At 48.4% G+C, this 21,509-nt stretch overlaps 2 protein-coding genes across 3 annotated transcripts in view; one reads left to right on the top strand and one right to left on the bottom strand.

The window, feature by feature from the left end:
- CACNA2D4 (calcium voltage-gated channel auxiliary subunit alpha2delta 4) overlaps window positions 1–21,509 on the top strand; it is a 126,178-nt gene that overhangs the window by 75,730 nt on the left and 28,939 nt on the right. The gene's annotated exons all lie outside the window — the stretch shown is intronic.
- LRTM2 (leucine rich repeats and transmembrane domains 2) lies at window positions 1,591–21,411 on the bottom strand. Of its 2 annotated transcripts, none has more exons than XM_071551250.1 (4): window positions 20,893–21,411; window positions 8,634–8,797; window positions 4,308–4,898; window positions 1,591–2,825 (listed from the first exon to the last, which is right to left on the bottom strand). In XM_071551250.1, exons 2-4 carry the CDS (start codon window positions 8,698–8,700, stop codon window positions 2,371–2,373), a joined length of 1,113 nt encoding a protein of 370 aa, XP_071407351.1. In that variant the 5' UTR covers window positions 8,701–8,797; window positions 20,893–21,411; the 3' UTR covers window positions 1,591–2,370. The 2 variants fall into 2 exon arrangements, with proteins under 2 accessions (XP_071407351.1, XP_071407353.1); XM_071551252.1 differs by lacking the exon at window positions 20,893–21,411 and adding an exon at window positions 10,263–10,555.

Below are 21,509 nucleotides of genomic sequence, written 5' to 3'. Positions count from 1 at the left end.
CTTCCTCCTCCTCATCTCTTCCCCACTAGCAGTGTGCTGGGAGCAGGGATAAAATGTGTGTGCACGCTCATGGGTGGACTGCTTCTCCCAGTACTTCCTCCATGGCAGCCTGGGCTTCTGCTTCCTGAAGAACATCCTCCCCTATCCCATGCATCCCTGTGTCGAAGGGAAGTCATGCTTAAAGAGTCCAGAGCATCCTGTCTCCTCACATCTGGTGACTCCGGGTAGACCAGGAGCGATTTTGCTGCTCCAGGCTTTGATTAAAGATGTTGTGTGCCCATGGGTCAGTACAACCACCTGTCTGGGACCAGAAGGGGATGAGGAGCCAGCATGCATTGCTTCCACAGGGATCCAGTCACAGCAAGCAGGAGGGCTGTGAGATGTCCAGAGGCATCGGGATTCAGATGGAGCAGGTGGAAGAGGTGATGTGCCCTGGCAGGGTCCACCTGCAGTGCATGCTGGGCTCTGAACACAGGTTGCCGGTGAAACACCTTGCAAAGCTGGGCTGGCTGCCAGCTTGTTTCCTGATGGCAAGGATCACACCATCCACAGGCACTGTGGATGCACGACCTCTGGTGTCATCTTCCTCGCCCAGGAATACCCACTGTGACGGGTTAGAGCAGGTTACCATGGCAATGTGCGTTCTCCCCTGGAGACAGCATTTTATCCCACTTCCAGTGATACAAAATGAGTCCTTATGTTGAGTTCCTTTCATTTTTTTCCCCTCTCACTTGTTTTTTTTCCCCCTGTCAGGTCAGAATGAGCTAAGACTAATAGGAGGTACTGCAGTCTGAGGGCTTTAAAGTCTGACTGGGGGAAGTCACCCTACGTGACAGTGGTAGTGGCAGTGTGCACACACTCATGTGCAGCTGTGGATGGCATCAAACACACCAGTGATGGTGAAGGGAGTGTATGTGGGCTGTGCTGCCTTCCATGCCAGACCCTTCCTGGGCTCTCCCACTTGTGCCACGCTGTGGTCCAAGTTTCAACTTTCAGCTCAAGACCCCCCAGAACTGTGCCCACTCTTTTCGGTCACCCCAGCTGGATCACCCTCCTCCACACACCATGTTGGTCCCTCTGGCAGCCACACCAGTTGTGTGACTTCTGACACCTTTCCCCAGGCTCACACTACTCAGCATGGCTTACAGTGCTGAGGCTGGTAAGCCACCGCCTCCTCTAGTCTTTTCTGATGACCCACTTCTGCTTTGCCAATCAAACATTTCTAAATGGAGGCTTCATATCCTTATCTTCTCCATTTATCAGAGAAACATAAAACAGATAAGAAGAATACACCTTATTTTTTTCATGCTCTGTACTTACTTCCACAGTCTCTTACTGTAATCTCGATAACTTTGCTCCTTTTCATCATCTCCTGCCAGTTTCCACTGGCTCTGCACTATGGCCAAGATGTTTTTGTTAGGTCCTCAGTGGCAGTGTGCATATATTTTGTCTGAAGCGGAAGGCAATATGCACTGCTATGATCAGAGTAAGGTAAAGTGGCTGAATGAATTCATGGTTGCACAGAGAGGGCAGATCAGCATGGGCATGTGTGGCTCTGCATGTGCAGGTGAGATGCCTGCATGTCTGGAACTGGCTGTGTGTGCATGTTGGGATCAGAATGAGTCAGTGTGTGTGTGTACAGGAGGGTGACTCTGTGTCTGTACACTTATAGGAGATGAAGTGTGTCAGCTCACAGATTTGGACTTGGCCAGGAGCAAAAAGAGGGACACTGTGCTCCCTGGCAGTGTGTTAAAGTGATATGAGTATCTTTCCACCTTTAAAAGTGAGAAGGGAACTCTCTCACTGACTGTTGTCCTACCCTGGGGACCTTCCCTCCCTTTTGATACAATCTTGGCAGCACTGACCTGAAGGGTAGACAGCAACTTGCTGCCACACAACAGCAGTGACCCTAACAGTGAGGCTTGGACACTTCTGGTGTCCTGCTTCCCACATAAACTTTCACAGAGCTTCTCTCTGTTTGCAGAGAACTCTTGACAGGATACAGAACAACTCAGGACCAAAGCTCAGAGGATGGCACAGGTTCCCAGAAGGTGCCAGCTGCCTTTGCAGAAGGCATGTGAGGGAAGATCTGTGCAAGGGCATGAGGCACAGCAAGCACTCGAGGTCTGACTCTACTTTATTTTGCCTGGGAGGCCCCAAGGGTGAAAGGGCAAAAAATGGGCCTGGGGCAGAGGAAAAGAAATTGAGCCAGGTGCCCTGACCCCCCAGAAGCATGTTACACTACTTGGTTGAGTGGAGCAATAGCACAGTCTGTCTCTCTGTCTGGGAAGATGTATTTTGGGAGGACCCCATGCTTGACTGCTCTCAGGTACCTTTTTTCATTGCTGTCCCTTCCTTCCTAGAAGAGTTTCACGCCACAGAAGAGATTTGTTTTTGTTCTTCATGTTCACCTTCTGTGTCACCCATGAGTGGCTGCCTCTTCTTCAGCTCCCGGTGGTACTTGGCCATAAGGGAGGCATAGATGCAGCCATAAGCAGCTGCCACCACCATCATGATGCAAACAATGCCACAAACCACCCCTGCAATGATCACAGTGCCAATAGCCCGGCGCACGCTCACGGGTCTATATCGCTGTTTCTGAGGGCATCCCACACTGGGCTCCACTTCTGGTTCTGGGCCTGATTTAGATTTGGAAGGAGTTGGGCTTCCTTTAGTGCAGGGTGGGCCAGTATTGTCCAGGACTGTAGAGCTGTTCTCATCATCCAGCTGGGAGCAATAGTTAAACATCTCCATGGGTACCATTCGCATATCCTTCCCTTTCAGCTCCTTGGGCAGGGTACATGCCAGCTGGTCAATTTTCCCACCTGTTCCAATAGAGATAACAGGAGTGAATCACAGCTTCATCCTGATACAGTGACAAAAGACTTACATCCTGAGGTGGGGTGCGTTCTTGGGCCCCCATCACATCTGCTAAATATTTTCCCTGCAGAAGCTTCAACCATCTCAGCTGGCTGATATGATTCTGCGTAGGTTGGATTTGACATTATACCTCATGGTGCATGATATGTGCATAGACATTTTTGAGGCCAAGACATGAAAGCCCTCTGAAACCATTTATTAAGTCAGCCTCATGTTGTTTAGTGAGTTATGTAAATGTCAGTAGAACTGTTTTGTAAAAGGAGAAATAAAAGTAAAAAGATAGGACCAGGCTGTATCTTCTCAAAATAACAACAGATACACAGTCCCATCTTCTAACAACAAATCCGTCTCTGTGAAAATAATGACAGATGTTGAAACAAATGCTTGAGTGAGTTTGGGCAATTTCTTTGGAAGGGGAGAAAAAAAGCAAAGTTATCTCTGTGTGCTTTCCATGTGATATGGGAGTCAAGAAAGAAAACAAACCAGAAAAAAAAAAGAGGAAAGTGGCACTGGTGTGCTTCTTTGATTCTGCTCACACCAATGCATATTTCAGACTGCAGTGTAGCCATAGGCAGAGATAATCTTCTTGCAGCATGGCTGTGATCAGCAGGGATGTGACAGCTGACTCTTGCTATCCGCATGATTTGAGACCTTTCCTACTCATTGGGTCCAGCAACAGAAGGTCAGGCCTTCAATCGTCATTCCTGTAAAATGTGCCATCTTTCTTTGAGTTTGAGCTCCTAAAAACATATAATCCTAGCAGCATTCCCTATAGGTGATATGCACCTTTCCAGCCTTCTGTGTTTCAAGGAGAACTTCTTAAAAACTCCTTGGTTTAAAATGATGATTTTATAGCCAGTCTGACTTGGGACCTGGCTTGTTAATTTAAGCCTTAATTTGGGATTTCCAGTATTAGTTGGACTGTTTTTCCTGAGTGGCGCTGTTGCCTATGGTTCTTTTTTGGCAGAAAACCTTATGCCTTACAGCCAAATCTGACTTTTAGTTCACTTGGCTTAAGAAAGAGAACAGGATGGTTATTTTCAATTGTGAAAAGCATTTTTTCTCTTTTGGGAGTAAGGGTGAGGTGAACTCATGTTCCTAAAATTTTGATGTTACGTGGGGAAAGTTCTTTCTTCTCCAAAGTTTAAAAAAAAAAAAAGAAAAAAGGTAACCCTTCAGATTAGAAACTAAACGAGGAAATAGAAGATCTGGGTCTGCAGAGGACTCCTCAGCCTGGCAGTGTGGTTGTACAGAGGTGTGCTGGCTCTAAACTATAACACAGATCTCATGTTCTTTGTCTAAGACATATCCTTCAGGTCAGCCTGACCTTAAAGATGTATCTGCTCAGGTTTCTTCCCTACCTTTGTTTGCCCTTCCGTGGAAGAGCAGCATTTCTGCACTTTCATTCCCACAGAGCAAGCACCTACCTCGGTAGGAGAACCACTCCATCCAGTGCTTGAAGTCTCGGAGGTTGCAGTCACACTCCCAGGGGTTATCCCCAACTTGGAGCAGCTGCAGGCTGGTTAGTGGTTCGAAGGTCACCCTGTCCAGGCTCTGCAGGCGATTGGACCTGAGAGAGAGGGAGCGGAGAGCAGGCAGGTCGTCGAAGATGCCTGAGGGTATCTGGGCCAAGCCGTTGATGGAGAGGTCCAGCTGACGCAGCAGAGCCGTGTGTTGGAGCAGGTCCTTGTCCAAGGCCCGGATGCTGTTGTTCCTCAGTTGGAGCTCCGTGAGGTTCCCCAGGTCACTGAAGATGTTCTGAGGGAGCTGGTCCAAGAAGTTGTTGGATAGATCCAGCCTCTGTAGAGCAGAGAGGTTGGAAAACACTGCTCCTGGCAGGATGCTGAGTTTGTTGTTGAGAAAGAGGAAGGTCCTGGTGTTTGTGGGGATGTCCGAGGGAATGGAAGAGAGGCCCAAGCCACTACAGTCCACTTCCAGGTTGCCACTGTTACACTTGCAGGAGGAAGGACAAGCAAAGAAGGACTCAGCAGCACATAGCGACAGCCAACAGCCAAGCACTGGTAGGTGTAAAGCAGGGAAGAAAGAGTGCATGTATTAGAGCATTCTTTCCCACCCTCACCCATCACCACCCTGAGCACAGCCATCACCACAGTACAACCCTCAGGGCAGGACCCTTCGCTGCAGTGCCCTGCAGTGTAACCAGTTTCATCACAGCTGCATCCCTTTACTGCTGACCTGCACCCTGACTTTCCTCTTAGCCTTTTTTTTATGAGCAAGCAAGGAAATATCCTTCCAGTTTCACAAAGAAGTTAGAACAGCGCATCCCAGAGGACTTTGCTGACAGATACTGGAGCACTGGTACCTGTCAGAGCAGAATGGAGCAGAGAGTGGTGGGGAGGTGTCACCTCTGATAAAGGACATCTCTTTCTAAGAAGTCAAGGTAGAGAGAGGAGGGATCAGTTTATATTTAAGAAGCTCTTTTTTTCAGGAATAGACATGTTAATGCAGAGCTTTTAAGAAAAAAAAAAAAGAAAACAAAACAACCCATATCTCAGTTGTGCTCCTGCAGTTTGAATTCTGATATTTGTGATAGAACAGGCACAGATCTCAATTAGCCTCTAAATCAGGGTATTGTTTGCTTACCATATTCACAGTGTGTCATGTGGGCCTTCTGTCCACTTTTAATGACTTAAATTATATGTTACAAAGGGATGACCAAGAAAGCTGTCAAAAAGTAACAAGAAGTCCCTGGACTGGACACCTGGAACTTGTCATTGCTCTCAAAACAGTTTTGTAATCCTATAGCAATAGCCCCAGAAGTATCTCCATTGACCGAAAGTGCCCACAACAATGGAATGAGGAAATAAATTGCAGGTTGGTAATTGAAAAAAGGGGGTTAGGAAAAGGGTTACCATGTACACCCTTTCTCCGCAGTGCCTCAAATTTAAGGTCAGGCAGTCGACAAATCTGAATTCTTTTAGAACTGCTCTGGATCACCATTCCTGACATGGGGCCAGATCCTTTGAGTGGAATCAGGACACTAGTTATCAACCCTCTCTGGGTGCCAGTAGCTTTTAAAACCCCCATTTCTGTGACAAAGAAGCATTGGCAACAGGAAAGTGAGCTCTGTGCCTCCTGTCATTAGAGGAGTGGGAGTTATGTTTAAGCAGACTATGTAAAACATTTGCATCCTTCATCTTAATTCCTTTTGTGGAATTGAGATTGCACAATGAATTCCAGAATTCTTCAATGTGGGAAGCAAATTCAGCTCCCTTGCAGTTTTTAAGGTGACAAGCTTGAGCATTTGACTAAAACTGAAGCAGGTTTGTCTATATGTCATGCTCTGTCCTCTCCCTTTCCCACGTTTCTTCATAGAAGGCATTCACTTAGGGGTTGGTAGAGTCTTTTTAGGGGTGAATGGTGGCTAAAGTGGATGCATTTATTGTCTCACCATTCTTTCCTGAGCTGGAAATCAGTTTCTTTTGCCCTGCTTTTTTTTCAAAGAACCACCAAGTAGGTGATTTGCTTCTTAACCCTAAAGGAATTGTGAAAGGGCTGCCACAGGAGAGGGAGCCAATGGAGACAAGCTCTGGAGTAGCTCTGCCTGGAACAGTTCTGAAGTCAGCTGTGCTCTTTCTCTCTTCCCCTGTGACACTCTCTAGAGCTGAATCTGACCCATAGCCCATTTTTTATATCGACTTGACTTCTATCAGTGATGTGCCTTCATATTCAAACCCTGTCATGCTGCATAGGGTGATTTTTGTGTTCCCAGTGATCCTTGGGAGAACTGGCACATTTGTGGACTGGCAGCCTAAGGAGAAATACCCAATTTGGACCCGAAGCTATCTGACTTTATTAAGGACCATGGGATAAGCGTTCAGAGAGAGTGTCCCAGCTCTCTCTCTTATTTTATCCATCTTTTGCAATTCTTCAAGAATCTTTCACTATCCTGCAGTTGAGATCTCAGGTCTCCATCAGCCCAGGCCATGCCAATATGTGTGCCCTTTTAATGATAATTATGGATCTATATGGTGAAATACAAGACAGATCTTTACCCTGAGTGTCTCTGTGCTTTCTTGTCATGCAAGGTTGGGGTCCACAGCAGAGACTGCCGTGAAAGCAGATTGTAGCCTGTGTACAGGGACTGACTAGCTGGCTGATACTTAATTCTGCTCAGAATACGTCACCCTCTTGTTGTAGGAAGAGAATCAAAAGAATGGGAACTAGAATGGGGAAAGGAGAGCCATGAGTCACTCAAGTGACCCCGTCTTTTCCTGCATGCTTAACAAAAGCACAGTATTAATAATAGATTGACAGCTGTGATGATGAGATAACACTTAGCTGCTTTGTACACCAAGAAAGGCAGGAGCAGACAGTGTGTAATGCTATACAGGTGGCATTCTGTTCAGGGCTTATCTCTCAAAATGCCTGCCTGCCTCCGGCGCCGACTGGGTGGCTGTGGGGTTCCACCAGTATGTGTGCTGGCAGTGGCTGGCAGGAACAAAGTCTCAGGCAGCTGGCTGTGGTTATGTTCAGGAAAAGGATTTATGCCAAGTTTCTGCAGCCATGTAGGGTATGCCAAAAATGTCTTGTTGTTACCCATACATTACTGTATGCTTTTGGAAATATTTTACTAAAATCATCCATAGAAGAGAAAGCCTGATTTCATTTTCATTTCCTTTCAAGAAGTGTATCCACTAGGATGTGAGCTGAGACCAAGGAATTCGTCTCACCGGTTAGGAGGCAGCTCTGTGGGAGAGAGAGGCAGGGAAGCAATAGACAGAGCTTGGAGCTGTCTTCTAGCCCTACAGAGGATGAATAACACGTGTTTTTGTGTTAGAGGAAGATGAAGTTACTTTGTGGGGTGTTTGGTGACTCTGGTAGGTGGCAGAAAGCTGATCCAAGTATATCAGATTAAGTCAAAACTCAATAGCATTCATTATAAATAATCCATACAGCAGTCTAGTCCATGAGGATAGATTACAAAGATGCCTGTTTTCTGGAGAAGGAGATCATTCCCCCAGCTTCTTACAGAGGCAGCCCCAAATTTGATCAGGAGGACCGAAACAATGGAAACCACAGACCTACTTGGTGCCTGGGCACGCGGTAGTGCTGGACACACTTCGAATGTTCCCTTTCCTCTGCTGTGGTCCCCAGGTGCTTCTCTGAGATGCAGGTACATTGCCAGAAGTCCCACACCACTCCAGCAGTCTCTGCTCTGCATTCATGGGTACTGTAGCAGATGCCCAGTCCACTGGGAATATGCACAGGCTGAATGCTTACAATTTAATTTGAAAGATATATTCTTTATTTATTTCTTGATTTTCACTACATGTGGCAGTGCCCAGTAGGAGAATTCTGCCTTCACATCCTCCATTCCCTTGTAAAATCTGTTGTGAGTTCTGCTGTGAAGAGCTGGGAGCCTTGCTCAGCAGCCTGTGTATAAACCCCTACCACAGAGAGGAGTCTGCAGCTTTTAGGATACTGTTTTGAGAAATGCTCGGGGTTGATCTTTGTGTGATGGTATCTGTCATGCTGTTTCTCACCTGCCAGGCCCACTGGAATTCAGAAGCAATCATCACTCGCTGTCCCACTTTAAGCCCATATTCAGCTTTAGATTCTCACTCTCTCTCCCAGCTAGCCTGGCCTCTAAAGGAATCAGGAATTAGTTCAAACATCTCCATTCTTAGCTGTCCCTCTCCCCTATTCTTAACCCTGATGTGACCTATTTTCTTTCCACTCCCTTGACAAACAGGAATATTGTACTTAGTACCTGAGTAGGCATTACTTACGACAAGCCTCTTGCCACCTCATGAGGAACCTGCTCCTCCACCAGTGGCCAGCAGTTGTAGGCAGCATCGTTGTCTTCTCCAGCGTGTTTTCACATCCAACAGCCAGCCTGGCACACAGCCCCAAAATGAGAAGGAATGAGTCCTTGTAGCCTGCCAGCCAGGTCCTGGAGTGGGAAAGCAGAGCAGAGCAGTGAGATTCACTTCCCTGAGTGCAGGACATGGGTCTGGGCTCAGTGTTGTCCTTTCCCATCTCCAGCTAGTGTTTTGCCTTTGAGGCATCAGCTTTGTTTTGGAGGAGAAATAGAGGATGTTTCAGGAGGCACAGCATGTTGAAGATGCAATGTTAATTCATTTTGAACCTCAGTGCAGAAATGAGGCCTGATTCACCTAAGTGCCAAAGAGAGGAGTTTGTGCTTGAATAGCCTGCCGTGGTAGCTACATTAGCCTCATGCTCAAGGTTAACCTGAGGAATTGCTAAGGTGACCCTGCCAGGGCAGCAGACTCTGGCTCATTCCTGTCGCCTCCACGCTGGCTGGTACCACCTGTGCATCCTCTCCCTGACGCACGGCTCAGGCTCACTGAGATCTGGGTACCAGCGGCTGCCAAGCTGCTTTTCTCCCTCCCACCTCTCCCCCCCACCCCCTCCCCGTATTCCCTACCAGCACTTCCTGTCTGTTTTAAGGTAAAATGGATGTGGTGGCTAGAGCAGCACAGCTTCAGCCTGGGGATTTCCCACTGCAGCAACTGCAGGAGCTGAAGAGCAAGCGAGCCTCGGAGGAGAAGGAGAAGGAAGGACCTGGGGCGGGGGAGACGGAGTGGGAGTGTTGAAAAGAGGGGAATTGCATCTTAATTAGAAGAAGGAAAAATCCTCAGTCTAATTAGAAACCCAAAGACCATAAACTCTCCCCTGACAGTAAGTGACTGACAACAGGTTTCAACTTCCTTCCTGCTTCCCTTTAGGATACAAGGACGCAGATAAAAGGAAAACACCACGGACCCTTGTGTCCCCCTGCCGTACTCTCTGACATGCCACCCACAGTCGCAGCAGCAGTTAGATGGACGCATTTCAACCAGAGTACAGAAATAAACCATTCTCCATCCCCTCTGAGGCGCTCTGACAACATCCCCAGCCATTATTTGAGCTGGGTGCTGCACTCGCACCAGTACACCCTCCCCATACACGTGCCAGCAGCCTACCCTCCCCCCGAGCTCCCATGACTGATTTATTTTATATGGGAATGTAAACCACGAGAAAATATTTAGCATCTTGATGAGAAGGATGAGCAGGTTCAGTGCCTGGACTGGTACCTTTGCAAGGCTGTTTAGATCATTTACCTAAATGCCAATGCACCAACTAGATTAATACCTCTCATAGTACCAAAACTGATTCCACCTTCCCCCGCTGCAGCCCCCCACTCCCCAAACTGAGCTGGAGCCCTTTCCCTGCAGTCCCCACTGAAGGAGAAATTGCAACAAATAGCTGTCCCCATTTGGTGCTTGCGCTCGACCTGACTGAGGAGACTTTCAGCTTCCCCCATATAAATGTTTCCATCCTAAATGCCACCCCTGAAGTCTCCTTTCCTTGCCTGTCCATATTGCAAAGGAGGATGAAAAGCCACAAGCACTTACCTGGAGGGGTTCTGCCTGCAGCCACTTCCACCCGATTCCCCGGACACTGCCCAATTACAGCCTCTATCTTCCCTTTCCCTCCTTGACTTTCATTCCCCAGCAGCAGGCTTTCCGTGTGCTCTATTTAACTCCCTACAGCACTGGAATAAACGGCAGAGTTAAGCTGACAGCCACAGAGCCTTATCTGCCTGCTGGATAGCGCGAGTCGATCAGCTCCAAATCCTGTTGCCGAATGATCACGTCCTTGCTCTCAGCATCAGGGGCAGCCGCCTGCCACGCTCTGTCTTTCCCTCTTCCCCACCTTCACTCCATCTAACTTTTGTCAGGGTTATAGATAGCTCTGTTCCTTGTGCTCTTGCTTTTTGGCTCTGTTTTGTAACACCCCATCTGTATCAGCTGGCTTGGTGCCAATTAGGGGGCTAAGCTTTTTTTTTTTTTAAATAAACAAAACCAGCTTCCTTGGGTGCTTTGTGACACAGTTTCCCCCTGTGGTCTCCCCTCAGCCCAGGCCCCCTCTCAGGCCATGGGCTGGTGTCTCCCCTATCCCGCTCACCGCTCTGTGCAATTCATCCACACCATCCGCAGGTGACAGTGGGGGGCTGAGGGCAGGGCTGGCATACCCAGGCCTGAGGACAGTGAAAGGCTTGGGGTTTCTACCCCTAGATCCTTCTATTCTGTCAGGGCAAGTCCAGCTCTTGCACTCATTTCTAGTACCTCACGGGCACCTCTTTCTCTCAGACAGCACCAAGGCTCAGGCAGAGAGTGCAGGGTGGGAGGAGCAGCCGTGTATAAATAAGCCCTTTCCCTATGTTTAGAATTTATTACAGTGCATAGTGATTAACACCTGTTCAGGCTTTAATGCTGTCTCCTGCACTGCAACATGCACAAAGATGGAGGGGCCTTGATAAACCCAAGATTATTTTAAAAACATGTCACATACACGCAACACTCCCCAGCCCATAGATAGCAGCCACCCTGTGTGCACTTGTACACGTGTTTTCCAAGACTTGAAAGTGACTGTCTTCAGGTCCAAATGCACATATAGTCTCCAACTGAGCTTAAACTTACAAATATGTGTGCAGGGTTGGGCTTGCACATGTCCTGGGGACTCTTCTGTAGCCCATATTTATCAACCTCCATGTCTTCCACAAAACTGCCTGCTTCTCCAAGCATGACATATGCTCAGGTGGCAGAACAGTAGATTTGGAACAGGTAGAGATTCTTGGCTGCTGAAGAGCAAAGGACAATGAGCATCTGCACTTATACCTTAAAGTGGCATGTTTATTGAGAAATTTGAATTCCAAGGATCCAGAAAAGTTTCTCCCATGCATTGACTACCCATAAGCACATTATACCCTTAGTATTAATATTCCATAGTCAGGAGAGAGCAAAGAAACAAAGAGGATTTTTGAGAGTTTCTTTTTTAAAGGTTTTCTCTGACTTATTTTTAATTCTGACTTAATTAGCGATTTTATTGTGGCCCAAGAGATGCCTTCTGCTCTGCAGAGCACCAGGCCAACTGCACTCACTGCTAGTGCAGCATTGGAAATGCACAGTCCTAGGGCAACTAGCACCTGTCCACACCTCAAACCTCTCCACAGCAGCATCAGATCTGTCTGGATGCATTCAGCCTGACAGCCAGGGATTTTTCCAGCTCTGAATGCTCTGCCAGACCTAGGAGTGCCCCCTATATGTCCCCAATTCAAGAAGAGAGGCACCGTGCTGTTCTGAACTAGCCTGGCATTGACTGGGTTTGGGGGCGCAAGGCTGATTAGCATTGCTGGAGCTCTGAATGCTCTGAAGTGACCGAAGTCACCCAATGGCTCCACAAACCAGGCATTAGTCTTTCTCCTGGGCTTACTAGATGGTTCCTTCTCCCTAGAGCAACATGTCAGCTGAATGCCCTGTGATCCATGGGACACAGTGTCCAGAGCTTTCTTCCTTGTACTTGGAGTTGAATGTCTTTTTCAGATTCTGGAGAAATTAACGGAGTGGCCTGTGGCACTGGTGATGGCCTTTTCTTCTTACTGTTTCATGTAGGACAGTAAAAGACAACTTTTTTAGTTTCAGCTCAAAGCAACAAAATGAAATCATCCATTTCTGGCCCATGGGCTCCAGTGGCCAAAAATACACCGAGCTGAAGTGCCACTTGGACATTTGGCCTGCTGTCAGACTCTAGAGGACTCTCTAATGAGGATTCCCCTAATTAGATTGAACAGGGAACTTTACTGCTGGGGGCGGGGAATGGGGGGATACAGAGGAGACTGTAATGACTCTGCAGCACTTGCCAGGACATAAAAACTACAGCAGACACTATCCCTGTCTTGTGCTTTGCTTCTCTCTACCCAGACACCAGTAATGTTTGCAGTATCACTCCAAAGCATTAGCTTTTGTGGGTAAGGTCCCAAAGATCATGCTATGAGAGCGGGGAGGGTTTCAGTTAACTGCATCCACATGCTGTTTTAGTAACACTTCCCGATTCTGTGGCACCTTCTAACCAAAGCTTTCCATCTGCTCTATGAATGGCTCTTACCATAGTTGTAGGTGGTGTTATTTTGTATTTAATGAACCCCAGAAGTATGGCTGAGATATCAGCCAGTAATGCGTCTGCTCTTGGTAGGTGGAAAAAGGTATTCCATTTTCCGCACAGCAATGCTGAGGCTGGAGAGACAGGTGACTGTGTCACTAGGATGAGACACTGTGAGAAACAGAGCCCAGCAACTTCTGTCTCTGATTATCATTCCTAGTCCTTTGCAGTAACCCTTGGATCATGGCTCAGGGATCAGACTCCGTTAACAGCCTGGCTTATGAGCATTGGCAGGGCATGTGGGTGACCTATATTATAGAAGGGTGGGTAGCAAAGGCTGCAACAGATGCCAGCAATAAATTATCAGAAAGTATACACAGACGTTCATCCCTCCCCCACACTCTCCTTTATAGCAAAGTCCCTTTCCCCTGAATTGCTTTAGCCTTTATCAGAAAAGCAGCAGGGTGATGGAGGGCATGGAGGACACTTTAAGGAGATTATCTTCTTTCCTTCCCCTTTCCTTGTTGGTTTTAGGATTCATGTTTTATTAGTATCACCCCATAATGGAGGGGGAGAGTGGTACCCCAGTATTGAGTGGCTAAAACATGTTTGTTCCATGCCTATTCCTTGATCAGCCCTTGGGGGTCAAGACTCACAGGCAGCAGGAGGACATGTCAGCTGTGTGGCCTGATTAATACACCACAAGTGGGTTTAGATGGCATGGACATGATGCCCATTCTTGGTCCCCCAACAGATCTAAGTTAGTCGTGCAAATTATTGATCACAAGAGGTCACATTGTCACAGTGGCAGCCCTACATTTGTCATCTATTTGGACTGCAAAAGCATGCAGAGGTGGTAGCAAAGCTCAGCAGTGCTGCAGAAAGATACAGCATGTGTCACTGCCCCAGTGAGCCTCTAAGGTAAATAGCTGAGGGCTTCATTTCCAGTGCTTGCTGATTTATTAACACATGTGTTCAGGATTTGTTAGTGTTATGCTGTTACAATCAATGGAAAGCCCATTTTTAATTCATATGAGAAACCCGGCTGCAGAAGAAATGGTGCCCTCTGACTTGCAGTGATCAATCACAGCTAAGCAAAACACCTCATACAGAAAGCTTTAAAGCAAGTAGAAACCGTGCAAAACCACTTAGTATTGTAAGGGACTCTGCTGCATTCCTGACTTGGTGTGAATAAAAACCACACCCATTTCTCTATGATGTGAAGAGGTCGAAAAGCTTCTGATTTTTGGATTGACAGTGTGTAGGCACCTCTGAAATGCGAATGTATTGATGGTAAAAATGTTTCCTCTCCAAGCCTCTCTAAGGAAGATCAACTTTATCCCCATATTATGGAGGGGCAAACTGTGATACAGAAAAAGTGGCTGTTGAGTTTGGCTGGCTGAAATTTCAGCTGCCTTGGTTTTGATACCTCATCATGAGCCCACATCAATTCCCTGCTCAGGATTTTCAAAGCTCTCAAGTGCAGCACTTGCACTTGGGCTTGTAAATACTCTTCCAACTTGCAGAGAGTATTTGAAGGGCTTACCAAAGTTACACAGAATAAAGGAGTTTTGGCCAGATTTTCCAAAAGTTTCATGACAGGCCTGTGACAAAAACAGGAAAGACACCAGTTTTCTTGATTCCTCATTCCATACCTTAACCAAGAAACACTATTTGCATCCCAAGCCTCCCTGACCAATGCACGATAATTAGACTGGGAGATGCTGTAAGGGATGGAAATACCCAGGATATAAGGCCTCAGCAAACCCTCTGAGAAAGTACAGAGCATCTGAAGAGGGGACAGAGAGGGTGGCATTACTGGGGAAGACCCAGATTGCTGTGGAGATGTGGAATTCCTTGGGAAGCTGTGGAAGCAGGTGGGGAGACCAGGACATTCAACACAGGAGTGACAGGAAAGTCCCAGCACAGTGTGAGTGCGGCATATGGAGGAGGCCCAGAGCAGCAGCAGGAGGAGAGCTGAGGGGGCAGCTGACAGGAAGAAATCCAGCCATGTGTGTGCCAGCATCTTCTCCAAGTATTATTGAATGCGACAGACCACGTGCATGTTTCCTCCATGCAAAACAGAGGCAGCTGAGAAGGCAAGCGGGTGAGGGAGTGGGAGAGGGGCTCAAAGGAGGGACACGTGAACTGACTACCCAGTTTCCTCCTTTTTTTCTTGCCACAGATTGATGTTTTCATTCTTCTCACCCTGTTGGCAAAAATTGGTAGCCAAGTGAGATGTGGAGAGGGGTTCTACATGAAGTTGGAGATAACATTTTCTGATCCAGCCGGGAACAGTTGGCTGTGGGTGGTGGCTTGTCACCAGCCCTGCCAGTTCTAATCCAGATCCCAGTTTTTCTCTTTCAGCTGTGGAGTGAAGAGCCTTCTCTGCAACTTTAATTTCCTGCAGGGGTTAATCCCGTGGTCAGTGGTAGCTCAGGCCCTTAATCCTTTCGCTCAGTCCCTTGACAGAAAGACTGCAGCTGCTCCTGACCTGGCACCCTTCTGCTCCCAGCTCCTCCTTTACACTCCACGAGCATCCTCCAGCTCACTGGCATTTGAAATGCTTCTCCCCCCTTCCTGCCAAACCTACCCTGGGGGTGTAAGTGGGTGGTACAATCCAGGAAAAGGTTCCAAGCAGGGAAGACAGCTTGGTGGGAGAATCCTGGTTCTTTGGTCCTCAGTGCCATCACCACTGCACACACAGGTATTTTCTGCACTTCTCAGTTGGATGGTGCTCTGAATCCCAAAGTATTCTCCTTCTTCTTTGTATTTGGGTGGAGGTCAAGAAGGAAGGTAGGTATAGGCCCACATTTAGGAAGGATCCTCTGAGGGTTTAGAAATTTTGACATGACACAGTACCTGAGTCTCTTATTAGAGTCAGAGAATGCAGCAGATCTTTAAGAGGGAAGATGCCAGCCTGTCTGAGATGAGAGATACATTTACATGCACAGAGTAGTAGATGGAGGTGCATCAATTTAGCAGCAAGATAGGAAAATGTAAGGGTTTTAATCAATGCAAGCTCTCAGTTCACAATACTGTCCACAGAGTGCTAGGCCAGAAGTCTATCCTGAACAGTATGGCCAGACTGCCAAATCCAGGGGCTTCCAAATCAGCACCAAGAAATCCCAGTTACCTCTTAGGAGCCAGGGCACTTCAGCCATAAGCTTTTCTCCTTGTGGTTTCCCAGTCCTGAAATGAGCTGAGGTTCTGCAAGCCTGGGTGACCGCTTGCACACAAAATGCCCCACACCTGTTTGTTTGCCATCATTCACATCTGCATTAGCCTGAAAACTGGCTTTCCCTTTCTCCATAGTCTGTGTTCTGAAATACACCAGAACCTCCAGCTCACTGGCCTTCCTAGTGCTTAACTCCTGTTACTCTTTCTTCTTATGGAGACACCAGCATGGTGGAGATCTGCTGCCACCCAGGCTCCTGAGTGAGGAAGTCCCCCCCTCTCTTCTTCACTCACCACCTTGGCTTTGCTTCCCTGGCTGCCAGGCTCCCAGAATGAGACCACCAGGTGCACAGCAGTGTCTTGCCACTTTGGCAGATGGGGCAGGAGGAGAGAGAGAAGGTAGAAAACACAGTGCAACAAGGGAAGAACTTCACTACCACCTCACAAGCCTGTGCCCTGGGCGCATTCAGAGGGGAAGGGATCGTCCATGCATGCAATGCACCGTGGTGGGGCAGAGCACAAGATGCCAGCAGTAAAAATTCTCTCAGCTCTTATCATGAGGGGATCGGTGACCCAGCACGCACACAGCTCCTGGCAAACCTCCCAAGGAAAGGCCGACTCCCATTGTTGGCACACAGTGCATTTGTTCTGGACTCTGAAGGAGACCTTTTCTGCCTTAGTGAGTTGCACAGATCTGTCTCACTCAGTTGCACAGTAGTATGAGGTCACTGGTGCTGCCTGTTAGAGAGAGCCTGGAGCTCTTCTGGTGCCCCATCACCTTCCTACCACCTTCCCAGAGCACCCAGCAGGGGCAACCCTGCAAGGTCCACTCAAACTGCATGAGATCTGAGCAGCTGCCTGCAGCTCTAGGGGTGCCTGCAGACCTCTGGGACACAGTTACACTCTTTATCAGCTGAAGGTGGGCCCTGCTTTCCACACCACTTGTAGTGGGGAACCCTGCCCATAGCTCAACAAGATGTGGTGACAGCTCTCCCAACCCAGAGTTCCAGCCAGGATCTTTGGATGCATCTGGGTTAGCACACAGATCACAGCCTCATGCTGCAGGGCTTGCTGAGGCTGAGGAAGGTCTTCAGGTTTGATGTGACTTTAGTTTTCCAGAGGGTTTGCAGCCACAGGAGAGATATGGTTATGGCAAAGTTCACATCCCATCAAATTCTTTAGATGCAAGTGGTGTGGAGAGCAGGACCCAACTTCAGCCCCTCTGCCCCAACACAGGTACCTCACAGCAAAACCACAGCAGCACCATGCTTTTTGGGCAGCATTGGCAAGAGACAACATCACCAGGAGTGGAAAAAGAGCCAAAGCATTGACTGCCAAGTCAAGTTGCCTCTAAGAGCTCTTCTCCAGACTCAGAATTTTTTACTCCTTGTGTGGGAGCATGGTTCATTGGGAAGGAGTCTTCCCAGCCTCCTTGAACTGAGGAGGAGCACGGTAGCAGGGCCAGTCTTCAAAGTAGCAGCCTTTGCTTGTACTCAGTAGGGAAGTTCTGACTTGTATGGTCCTGCTGTAAATTTAAGTCTCTGTCCTTCCTGTGATGGGTGTGGGGCATTGCAGTGCATGAATAATAGAAAGTCTCTTGTTTTCCCATTCATAAGAATCAAGAAAGTGTCATTTTAATTTAAAAAAATGCCACATGATAAAATATGCTATTTGGCTTGCAAAACTAAGCACTTAAATGTGAGGTAATACCTGCCCAACCTTCATTCAGTGACTTGCATGTGTATCTTTGCTTACTCGACCAAGTACTATTTCTTTTTTTTCACAGTACCCCATCCCATACTTGAGGCAAAGGACACATGCGATACTTGAGCTAACAATGAGGATGTTGTAATAAATAAGGCTATTTTTGTATGGTTGGAAATAAATATTAACCCACAGTTTTGGCAGGAGGCCACAGTCTGCACATTCCTAGTTTTGCTGGTGCCCAGGACAGGACCCCAGGGGCCATTTTGCAGAACTGCTGAACATTCACAGCTGTTGTCCAAAATGCTGGCAGCTTAGCCAGCAAACTGGTCTCAAGGACTCAATGGCACTGAGAGCCAAAAGGCCTCAAGCTCTGGCCCTGCACCTGCTGCTCCTTCCCTGTGTGACTAAAGGGGAAGTCTCTTTTCCCTTCAAAAGCAGAGAAAGTAACCACTCTCTCCTGCCTGGTGAGGAGCATAAATTCTCTATCATCAGCTACAAGGCAACTGTAGCAGCTAACATCTTCAGAACACCACAAGACAATGAATAATGATGTATTGCCTCCAGGGCTTGGATGGCAGGCAGTAAACAAACAAAACAGGCACACACTTTGCAGTACCAAAAAAAAATAACAGCCCCCTGCTTCACTCCTCAAACACCATGTAGCCAGTACCCTGAATGAGGCAGCTCATGAAAATACAGCACATGATCATACCAGTCAGGACTGCAGCCCAGTGCAGATGGCATGCTGCCCCCAATCCCAACATTTTCCAACTTTCAACTGCTTGTTTTTGCAATGTGAATAATGTATTTCACATTATCCCACTCCTCACAGGCAAAACAACTTCTCTTGTCTGAAGTTGAACTGGTTTATAGAAAAAGTGTACATCATCTTGCTACCACCATACCCTCAGTCATGCAAAGCTTTTTGAGAACCAGCATTTTGGTAAAGCCACAGCAGGAATAAGGTATGTGTTACAAGGTATTTCCATGCAGCAGAAGGAACATCCCGGAACTCCCATCCAGCTCCTTTCCACTGAGAACTGGAGTGTATGTCATAGTGTAGCTCACTGGAACATTACCCAGCTGGCAGGAGCATCCCAGTATGGTCATTTGAATTATGGCTTGAGCCGCCCAGGACTGGGATGGATGTCAAGCAGTGTAAGCAGCTGCTTATAACCAAACATGGCAAGTGAAGGAGACTGCTTTGTCTGTCTTTTGAATCAGCAACAGGCAAGTGCTAAAGAGTCACCAAAGAGCTGTCCAAAAATGCCCTCCCACAGGCTTAAGGCTGTCCCCATCATGTTGCAGCCTCTGCTGCTCCCTGAATGCTCCTGTCCATGTATCCTCACAGCCCTGTGCTGCTGCCGACCCTCACAGCTCTACTGACACAGGTCTGCCTTCATCAGGCTTCTGTGGTGCTGAAGAGCCTAGAAAATCCTTTCTGCATCAGGCTTTTAAAAAGCCAGAGGAAGGGCAGGAACCTGAAGTAACTCATGAAGATATCCAAGCTGAGAGTGCACCTTGCTAGTGTGTGGCATTCACTTTGCTGGAGGCAAGGGTAAAGCTATGATCTGGTATAAAAATTACATAAGAAGGCTTCTCGCCCTTTCTCCTTGCAAACAGTCCCTTTGCTCAGGATTTACCATAATTCCTTCAAGTGGGCAAGATGCACTAACAGAGGCAGCGGTGATGTCTGACAGGGAGACAACTCCCGCAAGCCTTTCGCTCATGTGGAATAATTCCCTTGCAAATGTTGTTTGCCCACAGCAGTTTAAGGAAGATCCACCCCCTCCCACCCCCCAACAGACCTGAGCAACAAAGCTCAGAAGAAAAATGGTCTGCTCTTCTGGAAAGGCTCCCTCATTTCTAGAAATGTCCCCTGCCTTGGGTTAAGTGCCTGTGTGCCTTTAAGGGTTCCCTTGTCTTTTAAGGGTTTCCTTGTTTAAACTCCGCAACAGCAGCTGCTCCAGCCCTTTCCCAAATGAGATCTTAATTTCTCTCTCCATCCCTGAATGGCAGGTCAGGCACCAGCAGCAGAGCAGTGCTGTACCCTGCCCGCTGCCATTCCCATCAGGGCTGTGCTGCATGTGGCACATTCAGGCTACCTGACAGTCCACGAGGCCCAGCTCAGTCATGACCTGGTTGGAACAACAGCTTAAAAAATCCTCTCCCCAAATCTGGAGAGCTCCAGCTTCACGTGTCTCTCTCAATTAGCATGAGATGCAGGGGCAGTACTGAACTGGTCAGGCAGAGGGAGAAGCAGGGCACAGAATGCCCTGTGTGGGACATACGTGTGCACGTGTCTGTGCATGTGTATGTATGCACACACACATACATACATGCTAATGCTTGCATATATATCCCTATCCTTAGGGGGCTTCACATCAGCTCATTTGGGACCTCATTCTTGCCCTTTCCTCCCAGTCAGGGCTGGAAAAGGCTGTGAAGCTTCTCCGCGCTGTGTTTCACTCACCTCCCTCAGTGCTGTGCTTTCTGCTCAAAAGTTCAGAAATTGCAGACTCAGTCTGCAGAGATGCTGAAAGTAACCTGGGGCTTACTTTTGGCTCTACTTGTGATCTGGCATTCTTCACTTCATGTCCTGTGCTCATGTCTGTGAGCACACACTCCCACACACTGATACATATACAGCCCCCCTCATCTAAAGCTGTGTACTGAGTGCTGAACCTGTTCAATTTTGCTCCTCACTTCTCCATTTTAGGTTGTTCTTACTAAGACAGCGGAGCTCAAAATGATAGCCAGCAAAGTCATCACGGGTCAGGCAAGTGGCACCTCTCATGCTGACCCCTTCCACAACCCTGAGGAGGGGACAAAAGCCAGGGCTACCTGGGAGCTGCTGATACCTGGTGACCACAGCACCAAGCTCATAGCCTCAAAGCTACACCTGAGCTGCCTATGGTGCAAGAAAAGGTGCTGGTGCCATTCTCAGCTGGGAGAAGTTGCTCCCAGCCGCCTGCACTGAAACTGGACTGGAACTGGCACCAGCAACCTCTGCAGCAGGTTTGCCGTTCTGCTTTGCCGGGAGGATCGCTGCCCATCAGTCTCGCACAGCCCAGACTTGTGCACTGTGCTGTCTGGCAGACGGCGCTGCCCCTGCTGACACTCCGCTCCCCGGGGAAGCCGGTTCCTGGAGGGCAGCTCCACTGATCTCGCTTGGCTGGGGATGGGGAGAAACCGCAAAAGAGACATGTCTTTACTTACCTCTCTCACGCGGGAATGGGCCCTCCTGTGAGAATGGCAGCTCTTCCAGTGAACACGGCTACAATCCCAAAACAAATCCAGCAGAAAGCCCCTGTGTTGCCAGCCGGGCTCTCGGTGAACCCTGACTGGCAGGAGCCCCCCCAAGCCAGCCGCTCACCCCGCGTGGAGGGCAGAGGAGCCGCACGGCGAGATGACAGCGTGGGAAAGGGACTGTAGTCCTCCGTAAATAATAAATAGGGGGAGAGAAAAAGAGAGAGAGAGGCGGGAGAGAGAGCGACTGTGCGCGGTGAAGTGACAGCTGGGGGTACATCTGCGATGGCAGCAGCACACGCACAGGAACGCGCACAGACAGTGCAGAGGAGTCACCCCGCCAGGCAGGCAGGATCTGCACCAAAACACCCAGAAGAAGGAGCTCGGGAGGTTTTCATTTCTCTCAACCCATCCTGGAGAAAGGGCAGTTGCTGTTAGTCCCCCTCTCTCCCTCCTACCGCCCCTGCTGCCATCCCTCTCCGGGTGCCAGGAACCGAGGGGCTCGAGGACGGGTGAGGAGATGCCAGGGCGGGAGGAGCTCCCCACAGCCCCTCGGGAGGCAGATTGGTCAGGCACAGGTTACAAGA

Source organism: Pithys albifrons, chromosome 3 (assembly GCF_047495875.1).
Source record: "Pithys albifrons albifrons isolate INPA30051 chromosome 3, PitAlb_v1, whole genome shotgun sequence".
Classification (NCBI taxonomy): Eukaryota; Metazoa; Chordata; class Aves; order Passeriformes; family Thamnophilidae; genus Pithys; species Pithys albifrons.
The sequence above is the reverse complement of the archived record's forward strand: the minus strand, read 5'-3'. Positions and strand labels throughout refer to the sequence as shown.